Below are 25,401 nucleotides of genomic sequence, written 5' to 3' on the forward strand. Positions count from 1 at the left end.
GATCATATTGTATTGCCGCACTGGTGGGGAAGCAGCTGCTAATTCGTTTTCAGTTATCCGTTAAATAATTTTTTTTTTTTTTTTTTGGGGTTAAAAAAGATCACGAAAAGGAACAGGAAAAGGAGAAAGCTGAACAAACTAGCGACAAAACCAAATAAGGCTTATAAATTTTTGGGGACCCACGTGGAAATGTTCCCGCACCTTCCCAACAGCCGCAGAAAGGTGCATGATGGACGTTGACTTGTTAGTAGTTAATACACTTCCCCCCCTTTCGTGATTATAAAACGAATTTTTATGACAGAAGTTGTGCTTTCCTCGAGAGAGAACAGCAAATGCGAGTCATATATATGGGAGGGTGAAGGGTCCTTTTTTTGTGTGCACATTTCTGTGTGTTTTTTTTATTATCAAAAATTGTCTACTTCCGCTTTTTTTTTTTTTTTTTTTTTTTTTTGCTATTTCCTTCGCACCTTCGTCTGCAGCGTCGGGGGATATGCGCTATCTCCCTCTGAATATACTTCTTCCCTTTTTTTGTCGAACGTATGTCCACATGTTACCTCTGCGGAGATGTGTATCTCTCACTCTTTTGGTAAGCGCACCTACACGTGTACGTATCTGTGCTTGCACACATGTGTTATGTTATCATCTTAATTTTTTTTTTTTTTTTTTTCTTCTTCCCTTTTTAAATAACTCCGGCTTTATGTTTTCCCTGGCAATAGTATTTGTTGCACGTAATTTTTTTTTTTCTACAAGGTCATGTTCGTAGGTGGACGCACAAGCTGCGCGTTATATATACCTGCACACGCACGTACAAACACCCTTTCGTAATCACGTGCATAGGCCCGTTGGGAACACCTGCGTGGGGTTCAGTTTGTGTTAACTGCAACCTGTGGATTATCACACGGATAATTGCATACCGATAGTTTATATAACCTTTTTTGTATAACTTTAACGAGACAAAAAAAAAAAAAGGTAGGACAGGAGGAGGAAACAAGATGGCTGGCTCAGCGAGCGAAATAAGTGAATCGCTAAATGCCTGGATGAATAGCAACTCGTCCATAGAGTCCTACGTTCTGATCAATTCTGACGGTAAGAAGGGAATGTATGCGACGGTGGGGGGGGGGGTGAGAAGTTGAGCTTGCCATCATAGTAGTAGGCCCCATGTTGTCTGTATGGAGTGGTCTGCGTATGATCGGGTGGCACAGAATATGTAGACAACGTCAAACATTACGCAAAAGTGGTATTCATCTTAGTGTAACATATATTGGGAAAGGGGAAACAAAGAGAACGCCACATGACAAGGTGACTAACTGTAGGGGGAGAAAACTCCAATGAGTGCCACAATGAGTGGATAGATAAAGTACCATCAGAAGTAGCATAGCACAACAAGCACCCCCCCCTAGGTTGCACATTCGAAGTACTACTCTTTTCCCACTCACCTGAAATACACTTAACCTACACAATAATGTATAGCAACCTTACAAAGAAACATTTGCTATTTTCGCCCATTTCCCTGTACCATTTGCTAAGGCATCCCGCTAAAATACAACGAAGACGTGAGCTACGAACATGCAGTTAAGCAGGCCTCCCTGTTCTCGTAACACTTATATTATCCTATCCTATATTATATTCTCTTTTTTTTACTGAAAAGATGCCAGGAGAGTATCGACAGTGTGCCAAACTTCTCGTACAGCATTCCTTTTCCTGCCTATACATTTTTTTTTTCTTTCTAATTGCAGAGACTTACTAACAAAAACAAAAAGGTGTGTTAAGGAATTGCTTCCTCAAGAGGTAAAAAAAAAAAAAAAAAAAAAAGCTAGCTCGTTCAGGCAAAATAGGCGTGTAACAAACAAGACGCATAATGAGGGTAACATAACATGATAAGCGTTATGAACAGATTATGTAAAAGTCGCGCGGTGCACAGGGGTACCGGGTGGTGCTTCATCTACGCATCCTCAGTTGAGTGTCCAACTGCACGCCACCCATCTGAGATGTTGCCACATTCCCCTCCTACATGCACCTCTCCCCAGAACGAATTCAACAGCAACCTACGTATTCGCACAAAAAAAGAAACTGAATACATCATATGCAACCATGGGGACTATTCGCTCATAACAAAACAGAATTGCAAGGACACGCAAACGAATAAAAATAAATGAATGCGTGGAAGGCATTCCAAAGGAACCTCCCCTGCGTTTACGAAGGGCGTCTCCCCAAGTTGGCACAAGATAAACACACAGAGGAATGTCTTCATATGTGAATGGGTACGCCCCGCCGCGTTCAGCTACCTGCGCAGACAAATCATCACCCTCTGCAAAGGGATAAACAAATACGAATAGGGGGAAAAAAGGGCGCCAAGTTTTGCTTCTTAACTGATGTTGCTACATATCCATTTCTGTTCATTCATTTGTAAAAAAATTATTTTTTTTTTTTTTTATTTTTTTTCTTCTGATCTTTATTCATTTCGCCATCCCCGTCATCATTGTAACCATCATTCTTTTCGTAGTTTCGTGTGTGCAATTCTTTATATGACTCTACATTAACGTTGGACTTGGAATTAAAAATGCACTTTGTAGCAAACGACAGGACGAAAGTGCACACTAGAAGAATGATGAGGTGAATTATAATCATCTTATTGAATGATCCTTCATGTATGAGTATTATTCTAAGGTGTGGGGGGGTGGAGGCAAGTGTGTATATATATGCAAATGCATATGTGTGGGTCTTTTTTTTTTTTTTTTTTTTTTTGCGCTCCGGCTTACTTATTCACGAGGGGCAAAATGAAGGTAAAGTAAAGCAAAAGGGAATTCACCACGTTGATTTTTTTCCTGCTTTGTGTGTTCTTTAACCACATGAAAAGGAGGCACGTTTTGGACAAGTTGGAAAACTGAAATGGGGCAAAAAAGAGAAGGAGAAGTTTATTGGGGCACTCGGACTGGGGGATGGCGTACCAAATGCGCTAGCGCGCTCAATGCACAAGTGATCAAATAAAGTGGCAATGCAATTTAACCATGAACGCGTTGGCCGATATGGAACGATATATATGCTTCAGCGAAAAGTCCATCGATCTTCCACCTGAAGGATGGGAAAAAAAAAGATTACAAAAAATTGGGGCTAGTTCTGATAAACATAAGAGGAGATCCCCACCCCGCCACTGCGCTCCGTTAATAGGGCTACTGCTATTACCAATGAAAAAGGGGAAAAAATTGGTGGCCACGGATTCGTAGAACCCCCAGCTGAGGCCTACGGATAGTATTCTCTCCTTCAAGTTGATAGTGTTGGTGTGTCTGCATGAGGGAAAGTGCATGGATAGAGGGGAGTGAAAGCAAAAGAATGCACGGAATCCCGAGGAAGTCCCCGTACAGACATTCCACATACACATATATATATATATATATAGGCATAACAATATTTACGAATTCATTTTTATTCTTTGTGTGCATACTTATGCGACAAGATGTAGTACAGCCCAGCCAGGTCTATGAAGTTGGCACACTCTTGGAAGATTATCTGAAATGGGGAGGCAAAAAAAAAAAAAAAAAAAAAAAAAAAAGTGAGTTCCCATAAATCAATTGTATATATAGTCATGCATGTGTAGGTATACACTTTCGCGTGTGCATTCAGTTTGTGGGAAACCCAATCTGTCAATCGTACGTTGAAAAGGTTCATGTTTTGAAGGAGGCCTATCGAGAAAAACGCCAGGACGAACAGCTGCATGAAGGAACAAATCGGGGGAAGTATTAGAGGTGATGGTGGCACGGAGGTAATTACATACACTCAAGTGGGTGTACTAAAAAGGTTCTTTTGTTTTTCCATCGTTTGGGGAGACATTCTCCTTGTCCCTCCTCTTTCCTCATCCTTTGTAACCTTCAAAATTTGCGATACGATGTAGTAAAAACACACGAGGAAAAACAGCTTCGTTGATCCAGCATTCTTTGACCTATTAAAAAGGGAAAGCAGGAGGAAAGAAATATACATGTGCTCGTTTGACGAGAAAAAAAAAGTACATTCGAATGATGCCCCATTTTGAGTCTACTTATAATGTTGTTATTGAAGTGTTGCTGCACGTTATTCGTTAATGAGGGGGACTTTTTTTTTTTTTTTAAATCTTTCATGTCTATATAGTATCCTTACAATTTAAATCCGTCATATATTATGTAGTATGGTGTAAAGGCCGTCAGGGAACAGTTAACAAAATGGAAGAGCGCCATTTTGTGATAAGCTAAAAATTGGCATATGTAATTGGGACACAGTTCTACATACTGGGGGGGTGCTCCCCTTTTTGCGATTGCTTGTGGAGGGTTAAGTAGCAGTTATTCGTTCGTTTTAGCTTGCATACATCACGAAAAATACATAAAGAATGACGCAAACTTGGGGAACAACTTGCATGAGTAGGTATGTGATGCCCCGCGTTTCCCAGTATCAGGGAGGCACAGTGTTTGTGTCGTTGTCATTAAAAGGTTCTGAGGGGCTCCAATAAAGCTGCCTAACGGGGGGTAACTCTATAATGCATGTTTATACATACATGTAAGCATTTGGGGAGGGTATGTTTTTTTCTTCACCACGAGGGATGTAAAAAAAAAGGTGAAAAATTGAAGATTACGTTTGGTGTTAAAAAAGGGAGAAAATGTCCCCTGAGTGGTGTACCGTTATTTCCGCTTCTTTTTTATTTTGTCAATTTTCTTGATTGCATGTTTTTTTGCGATCGCACAATTTTAGGCCGTTTTTTTTTTTTTTTTTTTTTTTTTTTTTCGTTGCCTTTTTCGCTATACGCGGGTGTTAAAAAGGTGGTACATTCGACCAAGGGGCGAGCACTCCCAACTTGTCGTTCCGCTATTGTTGGCTCTATTTTTGTTGCTTCTATTTTTTGCCGCCCCGCTCACTCACGGGCCAAGTCAGACCGGGCCCAACTTTTTGTGTCACTTTTAACTTTTCCATATTTAAGAGCTTTGTTGTCATTTTCCCCTTTTAGTTTCCAATTATGGTAAAGGAAGGGGAGGGTAAACAAAAGGCATGCAAAAATTAATACTCCTCTTTTTTTTTTTACATATCGTAACAAGGAGGACGACATAAAAAAAAAAAAGGATGACAAGGAAAGGGACAAATGTTGTTCGCATGGGCATACACCTCTGTCAAGCTGTATAGCTGTATTATATACACGTGCAAGCATGCGCATATAATATATAAACTACATATATGTGTATTTATGTATATTTATACATACTCATGGGCAACAGTTGGCGTTGGCCTGGGCGGAAAACAAGGAAAGAGCGGAAAAGAAAAAAGGCCACCCGCGCACACACAACGTAACGCAACGCATGACACACAAAATGGCAAAAAAAGGGCCACATTAAAAAAAGGAGAGACACATGATTTTTGCGTAAAATATTTATGCGCACTTGTCCATGTCTATGAATGGATAAATCATAGGCTTAAAAAGGAAATCTATTAAAACAAATGATACTGCCAAAAAAAAACGCAGAACAACAACAAGTGGGAAAAGACGCGGAGACAGCGGTAAAAAAAAAAGGGCAAAAAAATGACCAAAAAAAAGCCAGGACAAAAAAAGAAAAAAAAAAATGATAATACATTGTTTAGCATTCTCTTTTTCTTTTTTTCCTTTCTAAGATTTATTAAAATTTAAACACTACGACTTTACAATCACTTTACATCTGCGACAGGCGGTTTAAAATGAGAGAAAGTGGGAGTGGTGGTCCAATGCATCTCTGGTGGTGGTCGCATTGGGCGGGGGGTCATGCTCTGTTTTATTCATTTTTTTTCTTTTGCAGCACGCGGTGGAGATCATGAGGAAAAAAAGTATGGTTAAATTTAAAAAAGAAAATTTAAATGCGCAAATGCTCTTTTACCCTTCGTAGTCGCCATCATTGTCGTTGTACTTTTTCTTTATGAAATTTATCACTGTTGGTATTCCGGCAGCTTTGTTTAATTCCTGTTTTTTTTTTTTTTTTTTTGGAGAGGGGGGATAAAAGGAAACGTGTGTATAAATGGGCATACATATATTGGTACGTATGGTAGATCTGTTCAACACTAATGTGATGTGTATGGACCAATCTGTGGAGGCATCCTCTCAAGAGGGGGAGCGTGCCAAAAAATTTTCTTACCTTCAACTTTGACGCAGCGACATTTATATTTGACTTTACCCATGTAACTTTTTTTTGTAAACTCATGACCCATTCGGGGATACCGCCGACATCTGAAGGAGGGTGCACAAATATAGCGTTTATGGAGAGGTAGAAAAGAGGGGGGGGTGTACGCGTATCTCACATAAATTGGAGGAACAAACGTGACAACGCATGCAGGATGCACCTCAAGTATGCATAATCTTAAGCATCGCTCTAACCTAGCAAATTGCAGAAATAGTCGGCGTAGTTAAGGCAATTCCTGTGAGAAGTGTTTGTGCAAGTGTGTAGAGATGAGTAGGCAAACACACATGTGTGTGTATGCATATATGCATATCTGTAAGTGTTCCCCCAATGGGGATATTTTCCTCGCCTTTCCAGCTGCACTTTTTCTCTCTGCCTGAATGGCCATACCTTGACAAAATGTCGTACGTATCTCCGATCCACTGCAGTTTCATCACCTCAACCAAGAGGTCTACTTCGTCCTTCGTTAGTGGAGTATTACTACAAGTAGGAGAAGGTAAAAAAAGAAACGTGAGATTAGCTGAAGAGATACAAACCAATATAAAATGTATGATGGAAAAAAAGGAATAAGTCCCGAGGAGACGCTTTAAAGTGTCCTTCTCAAAATGTGCTTTACCCCTACAAAGAAAAGAAAAAAAAAAACACATGCAAGAAATGGTGAAGATGTCCAAGTAGCGTGGACGTTTTTTCCGCATCAGACATGTTTCACAATTGGGGAAAAACAAAATAGTAAATTACCATAGGGATGCTTTCACGATACACGTGGTAGGGATGATAACGGGCGCTCGTTTTGGTCACCCCCGTTTCACCGTCTATAGGGGGAAAAAGGGGACGGTAAAACGTGGAGGTGAAGAAAATATGAGAATGTGTAATGATGAAAAGAAAAATGCGAAGACGGGCACTTTCCAACCGCCCCACCGCTGCACCCAAACGATTCAACACACATGCATCTTTGGGGACTGCCTTTGTGCTTACCTACTATGTAACCGAATGAGTACTCATACCCGTAGACTTCTACGCCTGCGTGGAAGGCACCTGTTAGGGAGGAGGCACCACAAACGGGGGAGTGGCATTAGTGGAACTGTATACATATACACATATATATGTATATATATACACGTGAGCATATTTACGAAGAAATTACCTGCCCCTATCGATCTGGCCACCGTGTTCACAACCTTGGAAACGGCATCCAAGTCATATATATTTAAATAGACCATGCTGGAATTGAAGTCGGGCTGGGGGATTTTTTCCTGAGAACCCCGCTTTTCGTAATGCCCAGACACGTCATTTTTGTCATCTTTCTTTGTGTACTCTTTTCCCTTGGCGCGATTTTTTTTCTTCATTGATCTGGAATGGGTGGGTTGCTACGCGTTCTGCGTTGTGTTGAAGCGTTGTTAGTTGTGCGTTGTTTGTTGTGTGCTTGGAGGCTTGTGTTACTTCCTGCGGGTTGCCTTTTCGTAACGGGTGGAACTGGCTGTGTGGGGAGATGCCAGATACGATACTGCTGTGATGGCGTCACAATGAGGTGGGAATATACATAGGCGGGGGAACGATCCTTTTGGATTGACAATTGTGAGACGGAGGTTAAAAGCGAGCGCGTCTTTGCGTGTATATATGGGAAGACACGCACGGTCGGGAAAGTAAAGGTGACAGTGTTCAGCTGCGCCTTTGCACTTATTATATACACTTAAAAAAAATTAACGTAAAAAAAAAAAAAAAAAAAAAAAATTATTTCCATCAGTGTCAAGCTGTTCTCATGTTACATTTTGCCATGATTTTCCTTTTATGTTTAAATAAAACAAACAAAATGATGTCTTCAAAGGATTAGAAAAAAATATGGAGAGAACTTGCGCGGAAGCATTTTCCGTTTTGTTCCATTCTGTTATTATGTTTGCTAAGCTTCGATATATCGCTTTGCGCTATTTCGCTATTTCGGTGTTTCACCGTTTCGATTTTTTGCTGCTTTGAAAGTTGCCACTTTGCCGGTTGGCTACTTCGTGATATTATTCATTTTGCTTTCATTTGTTTTATTTTACACTTCGCAAGTCACCATTTTGCCTTTTTGTTTTTTTTTCCCGTTTTGTACACTTTTTGTTCACCCTTTTGTTCACCTTTTTGTTAATTTTTTTTCCGTTTTTTTCGGTTTTTTTTTTTCTGCTATTTGGTAATTTTCGCCATGGCGCACACGGGAAATGGAGGCGCAAGGGAAACTGGAGCAAAAAGGGCACGGAAAAAAAAAACTGGAAAAAAAAAGAGCGAAAAGACCAAAAAAGAAAATACGCAAAACGGGAGAAGTGGATGAATGCGCCACGTGGGACAAACGGGAAAAGTGAAAAAAATTAAAATGTGTAAGCATTTCAAGTGTCTGACGTGCCAGTAAAAACCCAACTTTTCATTCCTAGGGAGGGCAAATAAAGCGACAAGCGGAAAATTATCCAAACGTCTTACGCATGTACGAACTTTCCTTTTCTTAGCGGCACAACCGTTAGTGAGTTCTCCCCCTGTTAATCAAAACTGCTTAATCGAGTACTTTGCACACGTGCTAGTTCAGGCATACAACTTGTGCGTGGGACCCACACCCCATTACGAATAAACTCAAGTTTGTATGTATATATATATTCACACGCATGTGTATGCGCGAATTTGTCAGATGTTTTCGAAGGGACTATTCTTTCTCACCCTTTGTGATGACTCAAGTGTGCATTATACTGTGCTCCCCCCACCTGTCGGATGGAGAGAAGCTTCGTTCTCATTTAAGCAAACTATTAAAATGGTCTCATTTGACGCTTCCCAATGGGAAAGCTAGCCGGGGAGTAAGAACCCCCAAGTGGGAAAAATCCCATTTGGCTATCCGTAGGTGCATGCTAAGGATCATTTGAAGGAGAGACAAAAAGTTCAGCCAATCCATGTCCCTTTAAAAATGACAAAATACATATCCCCCACGATCAACTTTGCCAAAGATTTCATTCTGCGTATTCCCCATTTTGGTACAATATCTGAATAATACGCCTTTTTCTAAACAGAGGCTCCCCAAGGTGCAATTCCTCACAAAGGGGAAGTCACAACTGACGGGTACAGAGAATAAAATTCATTTAACGGACAATATATTTCATGACGTGCAGACGGTTGTGCATCATGTGCAAGTTCGCCCGTCCCACGGGAAAAAGTAGTTTCTTCGTTCGCACTTTTTATAACCGGGGGTTGGAAGTTGCCCCCATTGGTCCATTTGGTTTTTAGGTCGATTTTTCTAAAGGAGCTAAGGCTTGGCTTGTTGTATCCCTGGACAATTTTTTGCGCCGCACACACCGGGGACACTTCAAAAGGATGGATTCAACACGGTACAACATTGCAGCATATTTTTTTTTCTCCTTTAAATTGCTGCCCTCTCCTTTCTTTTTTCCCAAACGTAGATGCACTGTTGTAATGCGTTTTATCATATGAACCCTTCACCGTTTTGTTCGTATTGGCACACACTTCCGATGCGCATTTGGAGAGGTTCAACCAGTAGGACATGCCCGGCGGCGATGGGTTAATCCTTCCCCCACGTGACAACCATGCAGAGACGCTAAAATGGGGACTCCCCGTCCATAACCTGCTCCTCCATCGCGTCTAACCCGGTGATTATATTTTTTCATGTTTTTCTTTTTTTTTAAAATGGATTAAAAATTTTGAGTAGTTTCAAATACAAAAATATGAGTTGCGAGAAATTAAAAAAGTATATTTTTTTCCACATATATATTTCCATCCGTATTGAATATATGCATAATACACTGGTCTTTTTTTTTTTTTTTTTTTTTTTTTTTGGCTTAGATATAACATAGGGCTCTTAACAATGACTATTTCCTCCATGCAGGCACACATGCACGCGCGCACATACGCACGTATGCACACAGTATACATATACACAGATACACATAACTGCATTATGTAGGTGCGCATATAAAATGGCATAGGAGCGTGGGCACATCTATTTTTATATATACATATACATGGAAACAGGGAGAGGTATACATGAGGGTGTGTTGGTTGTGGTGGATCTGTTCATTCAAACTGGGACTGCACAAGAAGATTTACTACGTTACATAGCAGAGGGTAAAAACACCCATAGGAGTGTGGAGTAGTACATGTATATGTTAGTTGCTCACATATGCGCAGTGCTAACGCGCCATGAAATGCAGCAAAAAGTGGGGGGCATTTTTTTCCCTTCTCTCTTCACTTGCTCTTTGTAACACTTCTATATCTTACTACATATATATATATAATCCTTCTTCTCTTGCATTTTTCTGCTTCTCTCTCTCTTTTGCGCATCTCTCTCGTTGGGACTTTTCTCTCTTTTTTCTGCTTCTGTTTTTTTCCTCCATTTTATATGGCTGTCTTTTCCTTTACTCTGTGTTGTCGAAGTTGACCTTCAGAATGTACCCGTCGAAGTTGCAAAAGTTAAGCGCGTCAATTGCGTTTTTCGCGTCGTACTCACTTTCCATTATAACCGTTCCTGTGATTTCCTTGGATGGGGTTTCCTCATTTCTTAAATCTGCCCTTACAACACGACCGTGCTTCTTAAACAAATCCTTTAATTCCTTCCAGGTGCTTTGGGGTGGCAAGTTGTAAACAATGAGGGTGCAATTTCTCTTTCCGGACATGCCAAATTGGCTTCTTGGAAAGTCATCTCTTCGGAATTCCCTTCGGAAGTCTCCTCTGTATCCATCTCTGGGGGGGTAATCCCTTCTAAAGTCCCTTCTGTAGTCAAGATCGCGCCTGCCTCGGGGGCCGTACAACTTGTCCTTCCTCACGCTGTTGAACCTGCCCTTTTGGTAGTTTCCCGAGTTTTCTTCTCGATCCTCTCTGACGAATATGAGTCGGTCTGGCGGGGCGCAAGGGGGGTTGTTCTCAAATGTGTAACGGAACAAATAATGCACCACGCATGTATGAAGAACCAGTCACATATGCAACTGCAGTTCACACAACTAATGGCAGGTTGGACTTACCCTCCAACTTGGAGTCGTTTAAGGTGTTTATGGCCTCCTGTGCCTCTTCAAAAGTTGAATATTCTACAATACCGCATCCCTACGCAGATAAGGGGGAAATTACATCACATGGAAAATGTGCATGTGCCTAGGTGGACGAGTAGAGTTACGCCTCAGGTGGGATCAAAAATTTTGGGAAGCTGCTTCAGCGCACGCTTTGGCGAATACAAATATCGCACCGTGCGAGTTTCCTACACACACAACACATGCAGATGACCCACCTTTGACCTTCCTTGCATGTCCTCAAAAATGTCGACCCTGACGACTTCTCCGGCTTTTTTCATGTGCGCCTTCAAAATTGGCCATGTGACTTTCCAGGGCAAATTTCCAACGTAAACACGACAACCCTTGCCTGGGCTCTGTTGTACAGGGGAGTGAAGGGATGGCTATAGGGAAGGGTGAATGAAAATGTTAGCATATTTCATATTGGGTGAAAGGCACGCACGGGGGGTACCTCCAGGAGAGCAAAAAAAAAAAAAAACTCGAAGGTGGTATGCATGTAATATACGCATGGCATGCACACCACCTCTGTGGTTGCGTAGTCGCGTCCATATTTTCTTTCTCTCTACGTTTGGTCGCCCCCGTGAAGCGCCTTTCATGTAAAATAAATAAGCATAATGACGAGGGCGCGTATTCGCGACACCCCAACTCAATTCTACATGTTCACACAACGTTCACAGCACGAACAGCGTAACTGCATTTTGCGCCTTTGTGCACTTGGCACATGCAACAGAAGCAACCATTCTGTGTGTTCACGTCACAAAACTGATTGAACGACCAGTTCATGCTATTACAACACTCAATTTGCGCAAAATAAATACGTAAAATGGGGGAGAAAAAAAATTTGCGGCTTACATTACTGTTATCTTCCATGGTGAATGATTATCTTGTTGCGATGGATTTTTCGGGTTGGTAAAAATTCAAGCTGCTCGCCAAATTGTGAACGGGGGGGCGTGTATACGTGTCAGCAAATACTATTATACGGAGGGAGTTCGGAAATTCTCGCGTATGTTATTTATGTATTGTTAGGAAGTGAAAAACAGCGGGAAAAAAAATGGTTGCGCGATTTGGAATTTTCGCAAATTCGGTTGTTTTTCCTCTAGGGAGTTTTTTTTTTTTTTTTAATTTTTTTACGTATGCGCGTGAGCCTATTTACGTAAATGTAGGATGGTTCATATATTACATATATGCTAATCAAACGCTTTATGGCCTCTTAAGCTTAGCATGGCCTAATCTGCTCTTTAAAGTGTTTATATAAATTAATTATAATAAAAAAATAAAAAAAATGCTACAAGGATTTTCTTTAATTAGGTAACTCTATATACGAATATTTCGTTTGTAACTTTTTTTTTTTTTTCCTTTTAATCACTATTTATATATTTATTTTAAATCTCCTTTTTCCTTTGCTTTTTTTTTTTTTTTTTTTGTTTTTGTTGGCGTTTTTTTTTTTTTAAAGTGCTTCAAGCCGATTTTTTGGTTTTTTCCGCCACTATTTTGGTTATATTCCAAAAGTTTAGTAACTAAATAGGGGGTTAAAAAAAAGTTGATATGCATTCAAACATTCGTTCGTAAGGGTGGCTTATGCAGTATGCACTGCGCGGAAGCAATGCGGATGTACGTATATGCATGTATAACGCACGTACTACGTATTTTTGTAAACCCATGAAATGATACTCAGATAATCTTATATATACGTTTTATCAATTTCATTTTTCCCCAAAGAAAAGCGTTTTTTTTCTCGCAAATGGAGGAATACCAAGGGGGCGATATATAAAATGTAAAAATATAGAAACAAACAAACGTATACATAAACGTAACAGTTTCTTTTTTTTTTTTTTTTTTTGGTACATATGGCTGTTGTGCTTTGCAGTTCATTGGCTTTTTCTTATTGCCGCTAAAATGCGAAGGATGTGAAAAGGAGTGCATACATACCCAATGAATAATTGTACGTATATATAATTTTGTGCTGTAATTATTACCGCTAAAATGTGGTGAACGAAAACCGGGTTGTTTTTTTTTTCAATTTTGCAATGAAAAAAGAAAAAAGTGCAAAGTATATATATAGCAGTATATGCAATAATAAACCTCGCGACGTAAAAAAAATGCCCACGCACGAGGCACAGGCAGAACACATGTTTTATTTTTACTAGGCTATAATGTGCCACGAAAATACGCGTGCACATGGTTCGGTATATTTTTCATATGAACTTCTGTACATACAGTACATTGAAGGGTCGATTTCAAAAAGGTAATCCTGCCCACCATGGTGCCAGGCGCTTACCGTTTTGCATATCCGCACGAATAAAAAAAAATACCCGCTTCTGCTAATGATTTCGAAAGGGGGCATAACCAACCAGGTGGGTGTGGAAGAGTATTATAAGTATCATGCTTTGCGATGGAGTTCCCTTTGGTGCATGCGAAAAGTCGAGAGACGGGCGCACCTCTTGCCCGGCCTTGTGCATATAAGTATATACGCTTTTGGTGGGCTCCTTTTTTTTTTTTTGCATACCCTTTTTTTGCCGTTGTATTATTTCACGCACGACAAAGTGAAGGGGCATAGCAAAATTAAGGCGGAACCACCAAAGGGGGGCCCCTCCCCTTTTTTTTTTCCCCTCCTTAAAGAAGAGCCAATGGAGGTTCCTTCTTTTTACCTTCAGGAGAGCATTTTCCAAAAGGTTACATTTTTCCATTCTTGCTAAGGAGCGGTTTTCCCCTCTTGGGGGGCGCAGCGCGAAGATGAACGCGAAAGAAAGGTATGACCACTTTTGGCCATAACGATTCGGGAGGGTTAAAAATGGGCCGAAGGCCATCACAGCAATTCGCGTTCGTTCAGTGTGTATGCGCCAAAGGGATATGCTTACGGGGCGAACAGAAGGGTTCACATGGTTCATAATATAAAATATATCCATGCATGTGTAAGTACGTATACCCCCCGGGCGTGTATGCAAAAAGGGAAGCGTAACAAAGGGGGGAAGGCCCCACATATTCGCCCTACACTCGACGTATAACTAGATAAAAGGATAATTTTCCCCGTCCCACTTTTCCTTTCGTATAACCACATTTTTTACCTCCTCGCAACATCTATTCGATTAAGCTAATTGCACGCCCCTTTTTGCGTTTCCTCTTTGTGCCAACACAGTTCAAAGGGAAGTACACCCAATGGACGGTCACCAAATGTAGTTTGTTTCTTCACCCAAAGGAAGGAAGAAAAGAAAACCGCGCAAGTCCGTCCCCACAGGTAACCATTCCCCATCCGTTTTAATGGGGAACTCTTTTTCAAAACGCAAAATTTGCATTATGCCCATTAAGGGTAATAAACCTTTCCTCAACAGAGAAAACAAATTGAAAAAGTGTGCCACGTGTGGTAGGACGGTTTAATACTCGTGACGCCGTGTGTGGGAATAACCCCCATTTAGTGTTACCACGAGTGAGAACAAGCCACTTTGTTTTCCCCTTGTTGGTCACAAAAAATGCTGGCTTATCAGGGAAGCAAGAGCAATGTGTAAAGGTTGCACATTGGGGAAGTGTATCCCCACCGTTTGCCCATTATTTTGTGCAGTTTTCCTTTGATTGCGCTTTATGAAAGATGTTTTTCACCCAGTATAGGGTGTTTTCTTCACGCTGGGAAAAAGTGTGCACCAAGGTTTCTGCAAGTGAATTAAAAAAAATTAATGTACATACAAATGCAGCATTGAAAAGCGTCAATTTGGAAAAAAAAAAAAAAAAAAAATACATTTGCATACAAGACGCCTAATAAGAGCAACCTCTGTATGTACACCATCCGTGTGTATTCATATCACGTCCCAAATTGGCAATCTCCGCAGGGTCGTTAAGCGAATGTCCATAAAAAATGGTCGCTCTGTTGCTACAATGAATGGACAGAACGGTGTAGCTATTTCTTTTTCAATTTAGGTAAAAAAAAAAAAAATGGCTACATGGTGATATGGACAACACGGCAGGATCTCCCTGCTAGCGTTTCAAAAAAAAGTAATCAACTTTGAATGTGTACACACCGATGTGTAATCAAAACGGTTGTCACAAAAGGTGGCCTACAATGGTATGCACCATGTAGGTAATTTGGACCCATCGCAGGGTACTGAAGGGGTTGGTGTACTTTCTACCCAACATAAACATACACTTGCATACCCTTATATGTTCCCGCTAAATCACTATGTGAATGTTTCTCCTTAAGTTGTTTAACCTTTCTAGTACATCCACGACAATGGCAACTTGGCCGATGCATTCTCTTTCGTCACTCTTACTGTCACAGCTGCTCAGCTGTTCGACGTACTTATCCAACTTTTGCATGAAAGTATCCTTAGCTTTGTCCAGGATCATAAAGTCTACCTTATAATTTGTATATTTGTCAAAATCAATGCCTCCACTAGGGAAATAATTCTCCTTCGAGATTATAAGGTCTGGACGTTTTTGTGTAGAGTTATTTAAATATTCCCGTTTCTGACTTGAGTGTCCTTGTATATGTGCATGGTTATGTTTCATTTCCGTATTTTGAAACTTGTCTTTTTTTTTATCCTCCACGTTGGGATTGATATCCTTGTTGGCTAAATTTGTTGATTTTTTTTGGCTTTCTTTTTTACTGTTTATTTCCACCCCCTTGAGGGAACTTCTGTTACTGTTCATCCACTCGCCGAGCTCATACCCGCACCTTTCCTTTACGTATTTTTTATACTCTATCAAATTTTCTGTTTCTTCTTTTGTGATTTTATTTTTGTTTAAAATTTCGTTGAATTCATCATGCTGGAGTTTTATTTCCTTGATGAATTCTATGGGGGACATTTTTTCCTCAAAAAAGGCATCTCCATATGTATCTGCGTGGGGGTACTTCTCTGTGCAGGCATCATGATAGTTTTCCACATTTGCAGCGTTCGTTTCGGCACCCACATTTTGGGAACCCTCCAGTGGGACATCCCTTTGGCAATCTCCTTCGACCTCTTTCTTCTCACCCATGTTGCTGTTTCCTTTGTTCGTCAGTAGTTCATCCCCTTGTGCCTTTTCCGGAACAATGTATACGTTGCACTTGGCACAGAATCGCTCCTCTTTGTTCTTCTGTTTAATGAGGGGGGTCACCATGCACTGCGGTCAGGGGGGGGCAAACGGTTATGAGTGGGGGGGATAAACTTGGCAAGCATCTCCCATGCACGCGTACCAAATGGCACGTTAGTTCATTCACCTCAAGCGCATTCTTACCATGTGGCAACACTCATTCAGCAAGGTCCATCCTTGCAGCAGCTTATCACCTATAATCTGGGATGCAGCGAACGGGTCGCTGACGTCGCTCTTGTTACTTTCGACTTTCATTTTGTTCGCATCGATGACGTGTGGATTAGCGGATGGAAAAGGCGATACACGGAAAGTAAGGACCAGCTAGACTTATTCAGGCTTATACATACAACGGGAAAAACGCAACGAAGAATACGCAAAAGAGGAACATACAAACATCCACAAGGAAGTATACAAGTATGCGCTCTTACATTTAAGCACAACTGGCAGCGAAAGCGATACCAGTTCAGCGTCACCTATACTCGGAAGCTTTGCCTTTCTAAACGGTTAAAAAAAGAAATTACAATTTTTGGGAAAGGTTTATCCGATAGGGGCGCGCTTTTACGTTGCTTCGTTTTTTCCAAGGAGAAAATGTAAAAGGTAAAAAAAAAAAAGTAGAAGGGGGTGAATTAAAAATGACAAGATGGTAAAAAAAAAAAAAAATCTGCACGTGATGTGAAAGCTGCTGCGAACAATTTGGAAAGCGCGAGTAAAATATAGACCACGGCCAAACGACAGGATTCTTTTCTGGAGGGGGGAAAAAACGCACTCATATAACCCGGACGCATACATTCTGGGAAATGCGCAGCAAACAGGTCGTACAGTTCTCATGGCCCAAGCGCGCGTACAGGTAGGCGCATGCACTTGCGCGGAGGGGCAAAAGCAATGTTTGCAAAAAAAAAAAAAAAAAAAAAAAAAAAATGTCCTCTTCACCTTCACCTGGATAAAAATTGTGCGCAAGGCAAAGTGAACGAGAGGACCTGGCTAGCACCTGTGGCAATTTGTGGCTCCTGGTTTTGTAAAATAGGAATACGGCACAGCATATTAGGGGGGGAAAAAAAAATTGCAAACACGTGTAGCGCACTGTGGCTATGCTTGACAATTTGCTTCTTTTTTTTTCTTAGAAAGTATGCTTGACCGACCAACACTTTGGTAGAGTCCACATTCGTGAAATTTACTTCTTTTATAACTGCGGGGTGGAAATGCGCGTATGAAATTTTTTTTTATTTTCGTACCTCCGTTCGGTGAGTTCGTTGGACATGTGTGGACGGCAAGGTACGTGGTCATGCGGAAAGGCCGTTCGGGAAAGCTGCTCTCCCAGTCGGTCTACCCAATCAGCCCGTCACTTCACTCGTTAAACGCTTAGGCACACGCAAGACCGCCGAACTGCATACGCTCACATTACTGCACATCGGGGGAGGACTTCACAAACGTTTGTGCTGTCATGATAGGATAAACTTGCGCGGGTATAAGTACGCATGTTTGCAAAAATATATTTCAAATTTTTTACAAGCCCATGCGTTCGTGCGCACTTTGGCCAAAGCGCAGGGGAGGCCCCAGTCCAAGTCAGGCACACAATTTGATGAAGCACATTGCGCATATCTACCTTGTGTGGAACAAATAAAAGGAAGCCATCCTATAAAGTCGCACGGCAAGAAAAGCAACGAAGAAGCAATCAGACGCAAGCAAACGCAAGTAGAGAAGTACACAAACAAACGGAAGAAAAACAGGGGGAACAAAAAATGAATAACAAAGTGACGAGAAACATAGAAAAGCACCTCCTGGATGCCCTGCGCGATAAAGAAAACGAAATAGACCTGGAAATTAAGAGATACGAAAAACTGGAAAAAAAAATATACGATGATAATGATGAAGAACTGGAATTTATAAAAAATAAAAGATTACAAGAACTTAAAAATAAACATAATGAAAATTTAAATTTGCTAAAAAAGGGACATGGAATATATAAGGAAATTTTATCAGAAAAAGAATTTTTCGAAATTTGTAAAAGTTCAAAAAATGTATGTTGCCATTTTTACAGGAATACCACCTGGAGGTGTGAATACTTGGATAGCAAATTGATCAGCATGTCCAAGAAATTTCTACATATTAATTTTGTTAAGATTAATGCTGAAAAGTCTCCTTTTCTCTGTGAGCGTTTGAAAATTTGGTGCATTCCTACTTTGATGCTTATACAGAATGGAAAAACTGAGCATTCCATTATTGGCTTTGACGAGTTAGGCGGCGATAATTTTTCCGAACAAACCCTCATTAATGTTTTAAAGAAATGGAAGTTGATTGATTCGAAGGAGGCTGAGGAGTGATTGCGTTGTTTTTGCTTATTCGTATTTGTACGCGTGATGATTAAGGGGGGGTCCACATTCTACATGTGTTGCAGGCTTCCCTATTGTGAGCGTATTTACTCCTCAGTGAGTATATCCCTTCTGTGCGTGGCTCATTTATTTTATTTTTTTTATACGTCCATTTGGGTTTCCCCCAGTTTTTATGTAATCATACCGCATGGGGCCACCCAACATTGCCCACACGTTTGGTCATTCGTTCTGCGCCGTGTCCATTTGGTTCCTTTTGCAGCCGCGTTGTGCAACCACATTGTGCAACTCAGTGTATTCAATTCACGCCTTTACAAAACAGTACCCCTTTGTCATAATTAAATTGTGATTTTCCAGCTACTCTGAGGAAGTTGCGCGTGAGTAGATGGCCACGCGAATTCGGTTTCATAAGCGGCTTTTTTGTGGTAACGGAGGAGTGCAAATATTTTTACACCCCAGTGGGAGGTTCTTCCGATGGGATGACCATAACTCCCAACGGGTGGTCACACAAAGGGTGGGAAGACACTGAGGGAGGAGGAATAACCCCACCTATTATTATACGGTCTTCCCTATAATCTGCATCATGTCCATGAATTTCAAAACCTCCACGTCCTCCCTCTCACGTCCCTGACACAATTCAGAATTTACAATAATGGCCCGGATGAGGTCGGACATAAGAATGTGCTTGTAATTGAGGGGAAGAAAGTCGCTAACGATGGTGTATAAAAAGTCGGAAAGCCTTTTTGGAACGTTCTTCTTTCCTTCGAAGTTGGCGGAGGCGCCATTTACATGGGAACCACCATGGTCACCACGATCGCCACCTCCATCTTGAATTATGTAAGATGGGCAGAAGATCGAAATTCTCTGTTTGCATGGCTCCCTCCTAAGCGCATCAACAATGAAGTCACAATTGCTCAAGGACAAAATGTTTATGTGGTCCACCTCGTATTTTCTGTTCAAATTTAATGTGTTAAAAAAATCGTCTTTTTCTTTTTCATCATACGTAAAAAAACTTACGAGGGGATTCATATTCTCTTCATCATTTTTATATAGTATGTTGTTGGGCATTTCACTTTGTTCCCCTATCGTCGTGTTGGTATGCTGTTTTTTTGCTTCAGATTTGTCTTCCTCATCTGTGCGGTCATGAGCATGCTGCGTACCTCTGGAAGCGAACTGTCGAAGATGCTCCTCGTTGTTGCGTTCGAGCGGGCGGCATTTCAATTTGTCGACCAGGTTGTGATCTGAAAAGTACACTAATTTGTTCCTACTCACATGTTCGTATTTGAAAGGGCAAAACTTTTCACTTACATAAATTTCTTTACAAAGAATTGATAAGTCTAGGTGTGCAATTATCTGCTTGTACAAGTTACTATTTTTTACGTTTTTGTCAAAAAGGACGAACTTGTAAGGTTTGAACGCCGCCATTGGGAATAATTACGCAAGAAAAAAAAAAAAAAAAAAAAAAAAAAGCTAGCTGGTCAGGTAAAAATCGTTCTACATGGTTGCCAACTTAGGATGGAGTGGGGATACAAATAAAGGAAAGTTCGTCAACGGGTGTGAGAACATTATTGACAAGCGGCGCATGCGTACGTCAATACAAATGTACATGCATTGGAAAGTATAGCAAAAATAGTTATCAGGGTTGCTTCAAATGTAATCAATACTTAACGAGGAGAAAATGGAAAAAAAAAATTACTAACAGGCATAGTGTAATCGTTCGACCGTTGGTGGCATGGAAAAGGCGATAACACAATGATGAGGAAGTATAGCCGAAATGTGCCCTTATGTAGAACGCATAGTGCTGATGGTTCTCTTCTGAACAGATTAATCAAGCGGGCCATAATCCAATTTAACGAACGTTGAGGAGGCACATCCCGCTGCGGTAGTTTTTTTTTTTTTTTTTTTTTTTTTTTTTTTAAATTTTCAAGGCAGGAAAGTTCACCGGTGGGTGCACGTTGCTTGGAAGTTCACTTATAATTTCGTCCTCACATAGGATTTTCCACTGGCTCGATTTTTTCATTTCCAAATGGGAAAACCCAACTCGCTGCCTCGTGAAGCAGCAATCGCAGACCAATCAGAGAGAGATAGAAAAAAATGAAGCTTTATCAGACGTAGCAACTGCCCGCGCAGGTCCTAAAATTTTCTAAGGTGACAAAATGATAAAATGTGTAAGGGGCAGAAGTGAAAGGAGGGGCCTTTTCTTCTGGTGCCATAAGAGAAGCGTGTTTGTGCCAAGTGAGAGGGATGTGGCAAAATTATCAGCGAAGAGCTTAGGCAATTACGCATTCGACATTTTAAGAATATCGAACGAAAATAAAGCCATGTACGAAATGTTTAAAAAGAGGATAAACGGTGAAATAGGTTCATTTGACGCAAAGGATTGTTATAGGGTGTTAAAATCTTTGGAAATAAACAACAAGCTGAATGAAGAAGAAGATATGGTAAAAAACGTCTTGCATCAGATATCTGTACAGACATGCAAATATTCAATGAAAGAGATATGTGATATTTCTTTTTTATGTTCCAAGTTAAATTTGGTATACATTCCCCTGTATGCATCATTATCCATTTCGTTTTTGAACAAAATAAACTTGGCAACTCCTGAGAATTTATCTATTTTAAGTTTAAGTTTTTGTAAAGTGCAAATAAGAGACGTAAATCTGTTTAACCGAATAGCTATTGCAACATTGAATTTGCTACATATGTTTGACGTGGAAAATTTGATCAATGTGTTAATTTCGCTTGCCTACTTGGACATTAAAAAAGACATGCTATTGTACTCATCTGTGGAGATTTTTGTAAAAAATCAAAACAAGTTGAATGGTGATCAGCTGGTAAAAATTGCACATGTGTATTCCAAGTTCGACTTTGTAAATAAAGACATAAACTCCCTCCTTGTGGAGAGAATTCCCGCGTTCGTTCTGCAATTAAATAATGTTCAGCTGGCCGAGTTCGCAATTTCGTTAAACAGGCTAGGAGTTCACTCCCACATTACTGATAAATTTGTTACCAATGTGAACTTGTCCCACTTAGCATTCCCCGTTGCCATAAAAGTGATCAGAATACTGTCCAGTGTTAACTGCGTGAATCATGTCAACATCGAGTTTAAGTATGACCAAATTTTGTCCTGTGTGCAAAATTTTTTGTTTATTCATGGGAGGGAAAATCACCTGAACGGCAAGGTAAATTTTGGCACATTGCACGGTTGTGAAAAATCTCCCCATTTATCGAGGGATAACGGGAATGACGACAAGAATGATTTCCTTACCGATTTGGTTAGTAACAGAATGGCAGAACATAGCACTCAGGGTGGCAACCCACCGGTGGATGACGAATGGGGGGAATCATTTCGACTAGGCCACCTTACGAGTGAGTACAGTCCCATTCATGATATGCAGGGAAGTTCCCAGTTTTACTTCCCAGTTTTGGAGCGCACTTTAAACAAAACAAATTCATGTGGAAGCGAAATAAAGAGCCGCGTTTTTTCTGAAGAAGAAATAACACAGCATTATCTGCGGTACAATTTGAAGCAGAAAATAAATCCCAATTCGGTGTGCCATTTGAATGTAGACCTATTTGAATGTCTGGTGAATTTGCTTCTACAAAATTGTGTAAGTGAGTATGAAGACAAGTTGAAATATTTTTTAAATTGCATAAGTCGAGAAATTATTCTTTCGAAAGAGTACTTAAATTTCAATTGCTTAGTAAAAATATTTTCTTCTCTATTTAAAACGCCAATCATATGGAACTTGTCACTTTTAAATTGGAGTTCCGTCAATTCTGCCAAGGGGAGAAAGAAGTGCCTTTTCTATATCAACGAGGATACCAATTTTTATGAACAATTATTGCAGCGCTATTTTTCTATTTTCCACTCATCTGAGAATGCGGATAATCACAGCTTGGTGTTGTGCTTTATTTTGAATATGTTGAATGCTGAGGTGAAGCATGTGCACAGGTCGTCAATCCAAAAATGCTTAGAGCATTACGCGATGATAAGGAGGAAGGGTAAGGACCAACAGGTGGGCTACCCTATGGAGGACCAAAGTGTGTACAATTTTGTGGAGTACTTTTACAAGGGTATCTCCCCATGGGGGAAAAGTAGGCACCGATTCGATGCAACTGCGGAGGAAGAAGCCGCTCCACAGGAGGAGAACTCACCCTTGGTGTATACCTTCCCCTACGCCATGAAGGACAGGGTGCCAAATAAAATTCTGACTTTAGAATTATTTGGAATTGTTCAAAATTTTACGAAAAATGTGAAGATGTACTTTAAGGAGGACGTATACACAATATCGCTGTTCGAGTTTGACAACTATGTGGCTTACCTCTTTTTGGAGCCGCAGGATTTTTTCTACTCCCCGGGGCAAGGCACCGAGTTGGACTTCTTAAGGGGAGTGAGTTTACGCAATGAACTCAAGGAAGAGGTGTATAAGTCCGCTGAATCTTCTGACGTGAGAAACGCGGGGGAGGTAGGTACCGCCCAAGGCAGGGACGCCAAGACAGAAAAAAAACAGCTCCTTCTAATTTGCGACATGTCGTACAATCCGTATGAAATTTTTCAGAACAATAATTATTTCGTAAAGTCGGAGACATTAGTTAAAATAAATTATTTGCTGATTAAGGGGTACAGCATAATTGCCATTCCGTTTTATTCCTGGAGGTGTATGAGTTACGAGGAGAAGCTGGGCTCCATTGGGGCGCTTCGGCAGAACGTCCTGGACGGGCAGGGTTGAATTTGTTAAGGGAACCGGAGAAGGTTCTCTCCACGCAGGTGGGGTGTCACACCGCATGCATACATGTGAATGTTGCGAAGTGACGCATAATCACAAGCATACTATTTTGATCATATTTAAGGCATGTTCTGCATTTCTCTAGGAAAAGGGTTTGCACAAATGGGGGTGTGTTTCTGCAAAGCAGTGGATCCCCCAGCTGGTTATTTTATTATTATTTTTTTTTTTCTGTACATACACTGCTAATTAGCGGCGAAGGGAGCACCCCTTCGTTTTGCCTCCATCCCCCCCGTTGGTTATCTTCCCAAATGGACACACCGATGGGGATCCCATTTTGTTTAATTTGTTCCCACGTTTTAATTTGTAACTGTACGTATCTTTTGTGTTTTTTTAAAAAATATTTCATGTAACTTTCTTAAATCGTAAGAAGTTCCCCTTTGACGTTAAATTATTGACGGCTTGTTTTTGTGTCAATTTTGTGCGATCACTGTGTCTCTGTACGTTTCACCTTTGGAGGGGTGGTGGGGCACATGCTCTGTAAGTTTTTTGTCTACATACGCATGCCCCCATTTGGTGTAGTACCTCCCTCGAAAATATGAATGGCCCGATTTTGAAAATTTTCCTTTTCGGGGTGCTTTGCCAATGTGCACTATTATTCTCAAGGGGAGAGACTCACCAGCCTGGCGACTTGAATATAGACCTATGTACGAAATGAGGAGGGTACGAAGGAGGGGGATATCCCTCTTCTCGGTTGCTTTAGTGTAGCAACTGGGTGCTGGCTGATGCATGTGTAACGTGGAAACTTGCCCGTTATAGCTGTATATTATGACCAATCTATGCATAGAAGCCAATTCACTTAAATTTTCTTCCTTTTCTCCCCACAAGCGTACGATGATAAAAAGCAAAAAGCGTTTAAGTTGCAGTTAAAAGGGGAGACGGCATCCGTGGACACCCCATTAATTATTCTCCAACCAACGGTGAGGAAGAGTTTCGCCTGGGAAAATGCACAAATGGGGCATTTTGAATTTACAAATTTAGTGGACGGATGACCATGTGCAGTTCGTGCAGACACTTTTATGCCGCGCCAACTGTACCTTAGTTTGAGTGAGCACTTAGATGGTGACCCCCATTTGGTGATTTAACCTTTAACGTTGAAATGTGCAAATGCAATTTGCAGGAGGATGTTCCGCCAGGCGAATTGTATAACAAATATTTGGATGAAGTGGATGACCCCTCAAACATTTGTAATTTGGAAAATTGAGAGAAATCTCAGCTCACAAAACTACAATTGGAATGCTCTTAAAAATGGGAGGAAAGAAAAAGGACAGCTGGAGCTGACACGCATCCACTACGCCTTTTACTTTGTCTTTCCAACGCAATGATGAAAGAAAAAAAAAAATTCGCTTCCTCCCTTTGCAGCTGCGACGGACGTTTTACGCAACCTAGTGGACTCCTTCGAACCGGTATTTCCACCAAAAGGTTTTATTTTTATTTGGTCCCAGGATAAATGGCGAGCCAACTTCCACGATAACCTCACGTAGGAACACATTTGAACAATTTTTTTCCCCCTTCTCAGATAGAACAGAAAAGGTTCTTAGATAGGGTAAAGCACAAAAAATAATGAAAAAAAAAAGGAAGTAAAATATGCTGACAAAAAAAAAAAGGCACATGAACCCTGCTCTTCTCAGCGCACACACACAATTATGCCAACTTGAAACGACTTCATTTTCAGTTTCTAGATGAAGTGGACGCGCATGTAAAATTTTATGAAAGTTTTTCCACCGAGTGAAATTTGCGGTATGGTTCGGGAAAGCGACAAAGGAAGAGTTCCTTTTTTTTTCTTTTTTTTCTCCCCTTTGAAGAAAATATTTGTACAGCAATGTGGCAATAAATTTGAAAATGTGGGGGGAATGAATCTCCCACTATTGTTCCTACCACTGCACCCCCTACCACCATGGGTCTTCCTCCCGCGCGCGTAAATATGTAGACCTAAGGTCTGCACGGCACGTGTAAGTTGTGTCCTGCCTTATATGGACTCTTCACCCACCACTACAATTCCAATGTGCAACAACTCACGAATATATATGATCCC

General features: G+C 40.8%; 9 protein-coding genes across 9 annotated transcripts; 4 read left to right on the forward strand and 5 right to left on the reverse strand.

Annotated features, from left to right (window-relative positions):
- Positions 1–992: 992 nt before the first annotated feature.
- On the forward strand, positions 993–2,156 carry PCOAH_00022810 (Dynein light chain 2B; the record flags this gene model as incomplete). Its single annotated transcript, XM_020059088.1, has 4 exons — positions 993–1,086; positions 1,528–1,594; positions 1,737–1,788; positions 2,028–2,156. 4 exons carry the CDS (start codon positions 993–995, stop codon positions 2,154–2,156), a joined length of 342 nt encoding a protein of 113 aa, XP_019914657.1.
- Positions 2,157–2,415: 259 nt separating this feature from the next.
- Positions 2,416–4,700, reverse strand: PCOAH_00022820 (Uncharacterized protein; the record flags this gene model as incomplete). Its single annotated transcript, XM_020059089.1, has 8 exons — positions 2,416–2,662; positions 2,760–2,884; positions 3,008–3,072; positions 3,184–3,284; positions 3,443–3,507; positions 3,652–3,708; positions 3,865–3,937; positions 4,132–4,700. The coding sequence occupies 8 exons, from the start codon at positions 4,206–4,208 to the stop codon at positions 2,416–2,418; spliced, it is 810 nt and encodes a 269-aa protein (XP_019914362.1).
- Positions 4,701–5,644: 944 nt separating this feature from the next.
- On the reverse strand, positions 5,645–7,507 carry PCOAH_00022830 (PPPDE peptidase; the record flags this gene model as incomplete). The annotated part of the gene is made up of 8 exons (XM_020059090.1): positions 5,645–5,669; positions 5,865–5,947; positions 6,120–6,211; positions 6,359–6,399; positions 6,552–6,641; positions 6,922–6,973; positions 7,137–7,196; positions 7,306–7,507. 8 exons carry the CDS (start codon positions 7,505–7,507, stop codon positions 5,645–5,647), a joined length of 645 nt encoding a protein of 214 aa, XP_019914475.1.
- Positions 7,508–10,546: 3,039 nt separating this feature from the next.
- PCOAH_00022840 (RNA binding protein) lies at positions 10,547–11,571 on the reverse strand (the record flags this gene model as incomplete). The annotated part of the gene is made up of 3 exons (XM_020059091.1): positions 10,547–11,025; positions 11,150–11,228; positions 11,410–11,571. 3 exons carry the CDS (start codon positions 11,470–11,472, stop codon positions 10,547–10,549), a joined length of 621 nt encoding a protein of 206 aa, XP_019914588.1.
- A 3,778-nt stretch (positions 11,572–15,349) lies between these two features.
- Positions 15,350–16,507, reverse strand: PCOAH_00022850 (Uncharacterized protein; the record flags this gene model as incomplete). Its single annotated transcript, XM_020059092.1, has 2 exons — positions 15,350–16,282; positions 16,397–16,507. 2 exons carry the CDS (start codon positions 16,505–16,507, stop codon positions 15,350–15,352), a joined length of 1,044 nt encoding a protein of 347 aa, XP_019914698.1.
- A 1,484-nt stretch (positions 16,508–17,991) lies between these two features.
- PCOAH_00022860 (Uncharacterized protein) lies at positions 17,992–18,573 on the forward strand (the record flags this gene model as incomplete). Its single annotated transcript, XM_020059093.1, has 1 exon — positions 17,992–18,573. One exon carries the CDS (start codon positions 17,992–17,994, stop codon positions 18,571–18,573), a length of 582 nt encoding a protein of 193 aa, XP_019914408.1.
- A 561-nt stretch (positions 18,574–19,134) lies between these two features.
- PCOAH_00022870 (Uncharacterized protein) lies at positions 19,135–20,004 on the reverse strand (the record flags this gene model as incomplete). The annotated part of the gene is made up of 1 exon (XM_020059094.1): positions 19,135–20,004. One exon carries the CDS (start codon positions 20,002–20,004, stop codon positions 19,135–19,137), a length of 870 nt encoding a protein of 289 aa, XP_019914528.1.
- A 731-nt stretch (positions 20,005–20,735) lies between these two features.
- Positions 20,736–23,312, forward strand: PCOAH_00022880 (Uncharacterized protein; the record flags this gene model as incomplete). Its single annotated transcript, XM_020059095.1, has 1 exon — positions 20,736–23,312. The coding sequence occupies one exon, from the start codon at positions 20,736–20,738 to the stop codon at positions 23,310–23,312; it is 2,577 nt and encodes an 858-aa protein (XP_019914637.1).
- A 592-nt stretch (positions 23,313–23,904) lies between these two features.
- On the forward strand, positions 23,905–24,930 carry PCOAH_00022890 (Uncharacterized protein; the record flags this gene model as incomplete). The annotated part of the gene is made up of 5 exons (XM_020059096.1): positions 23,905–24,013; positions 24,195–24,286; positions 24,487–24,553; positions 24,729–24,772; positions 24,886–24,930. 5 exons carry the CDS (start codon positions 23,905–23,907, stop codon positions 24,928–24,930), a joined length of 357 nt encoding a protein of 118 aa, XP_019914339.1.
- Positions 24,931–25,401: the final 471 nt, after the last annotated feature.

This window comes from Plasmodium coatneyi, chromosome 8 (genome assembly GCF_001680005.1).
Source record: "Plasmodium coatneyi strain Hackeri chromosome 8, complete sequence".
NCBI lineage: Eukaryota > Apicomplexa > Aconoidasida > Haemosporida > Plasmodiidae > Plasmodium > Plasmodium coatneyi.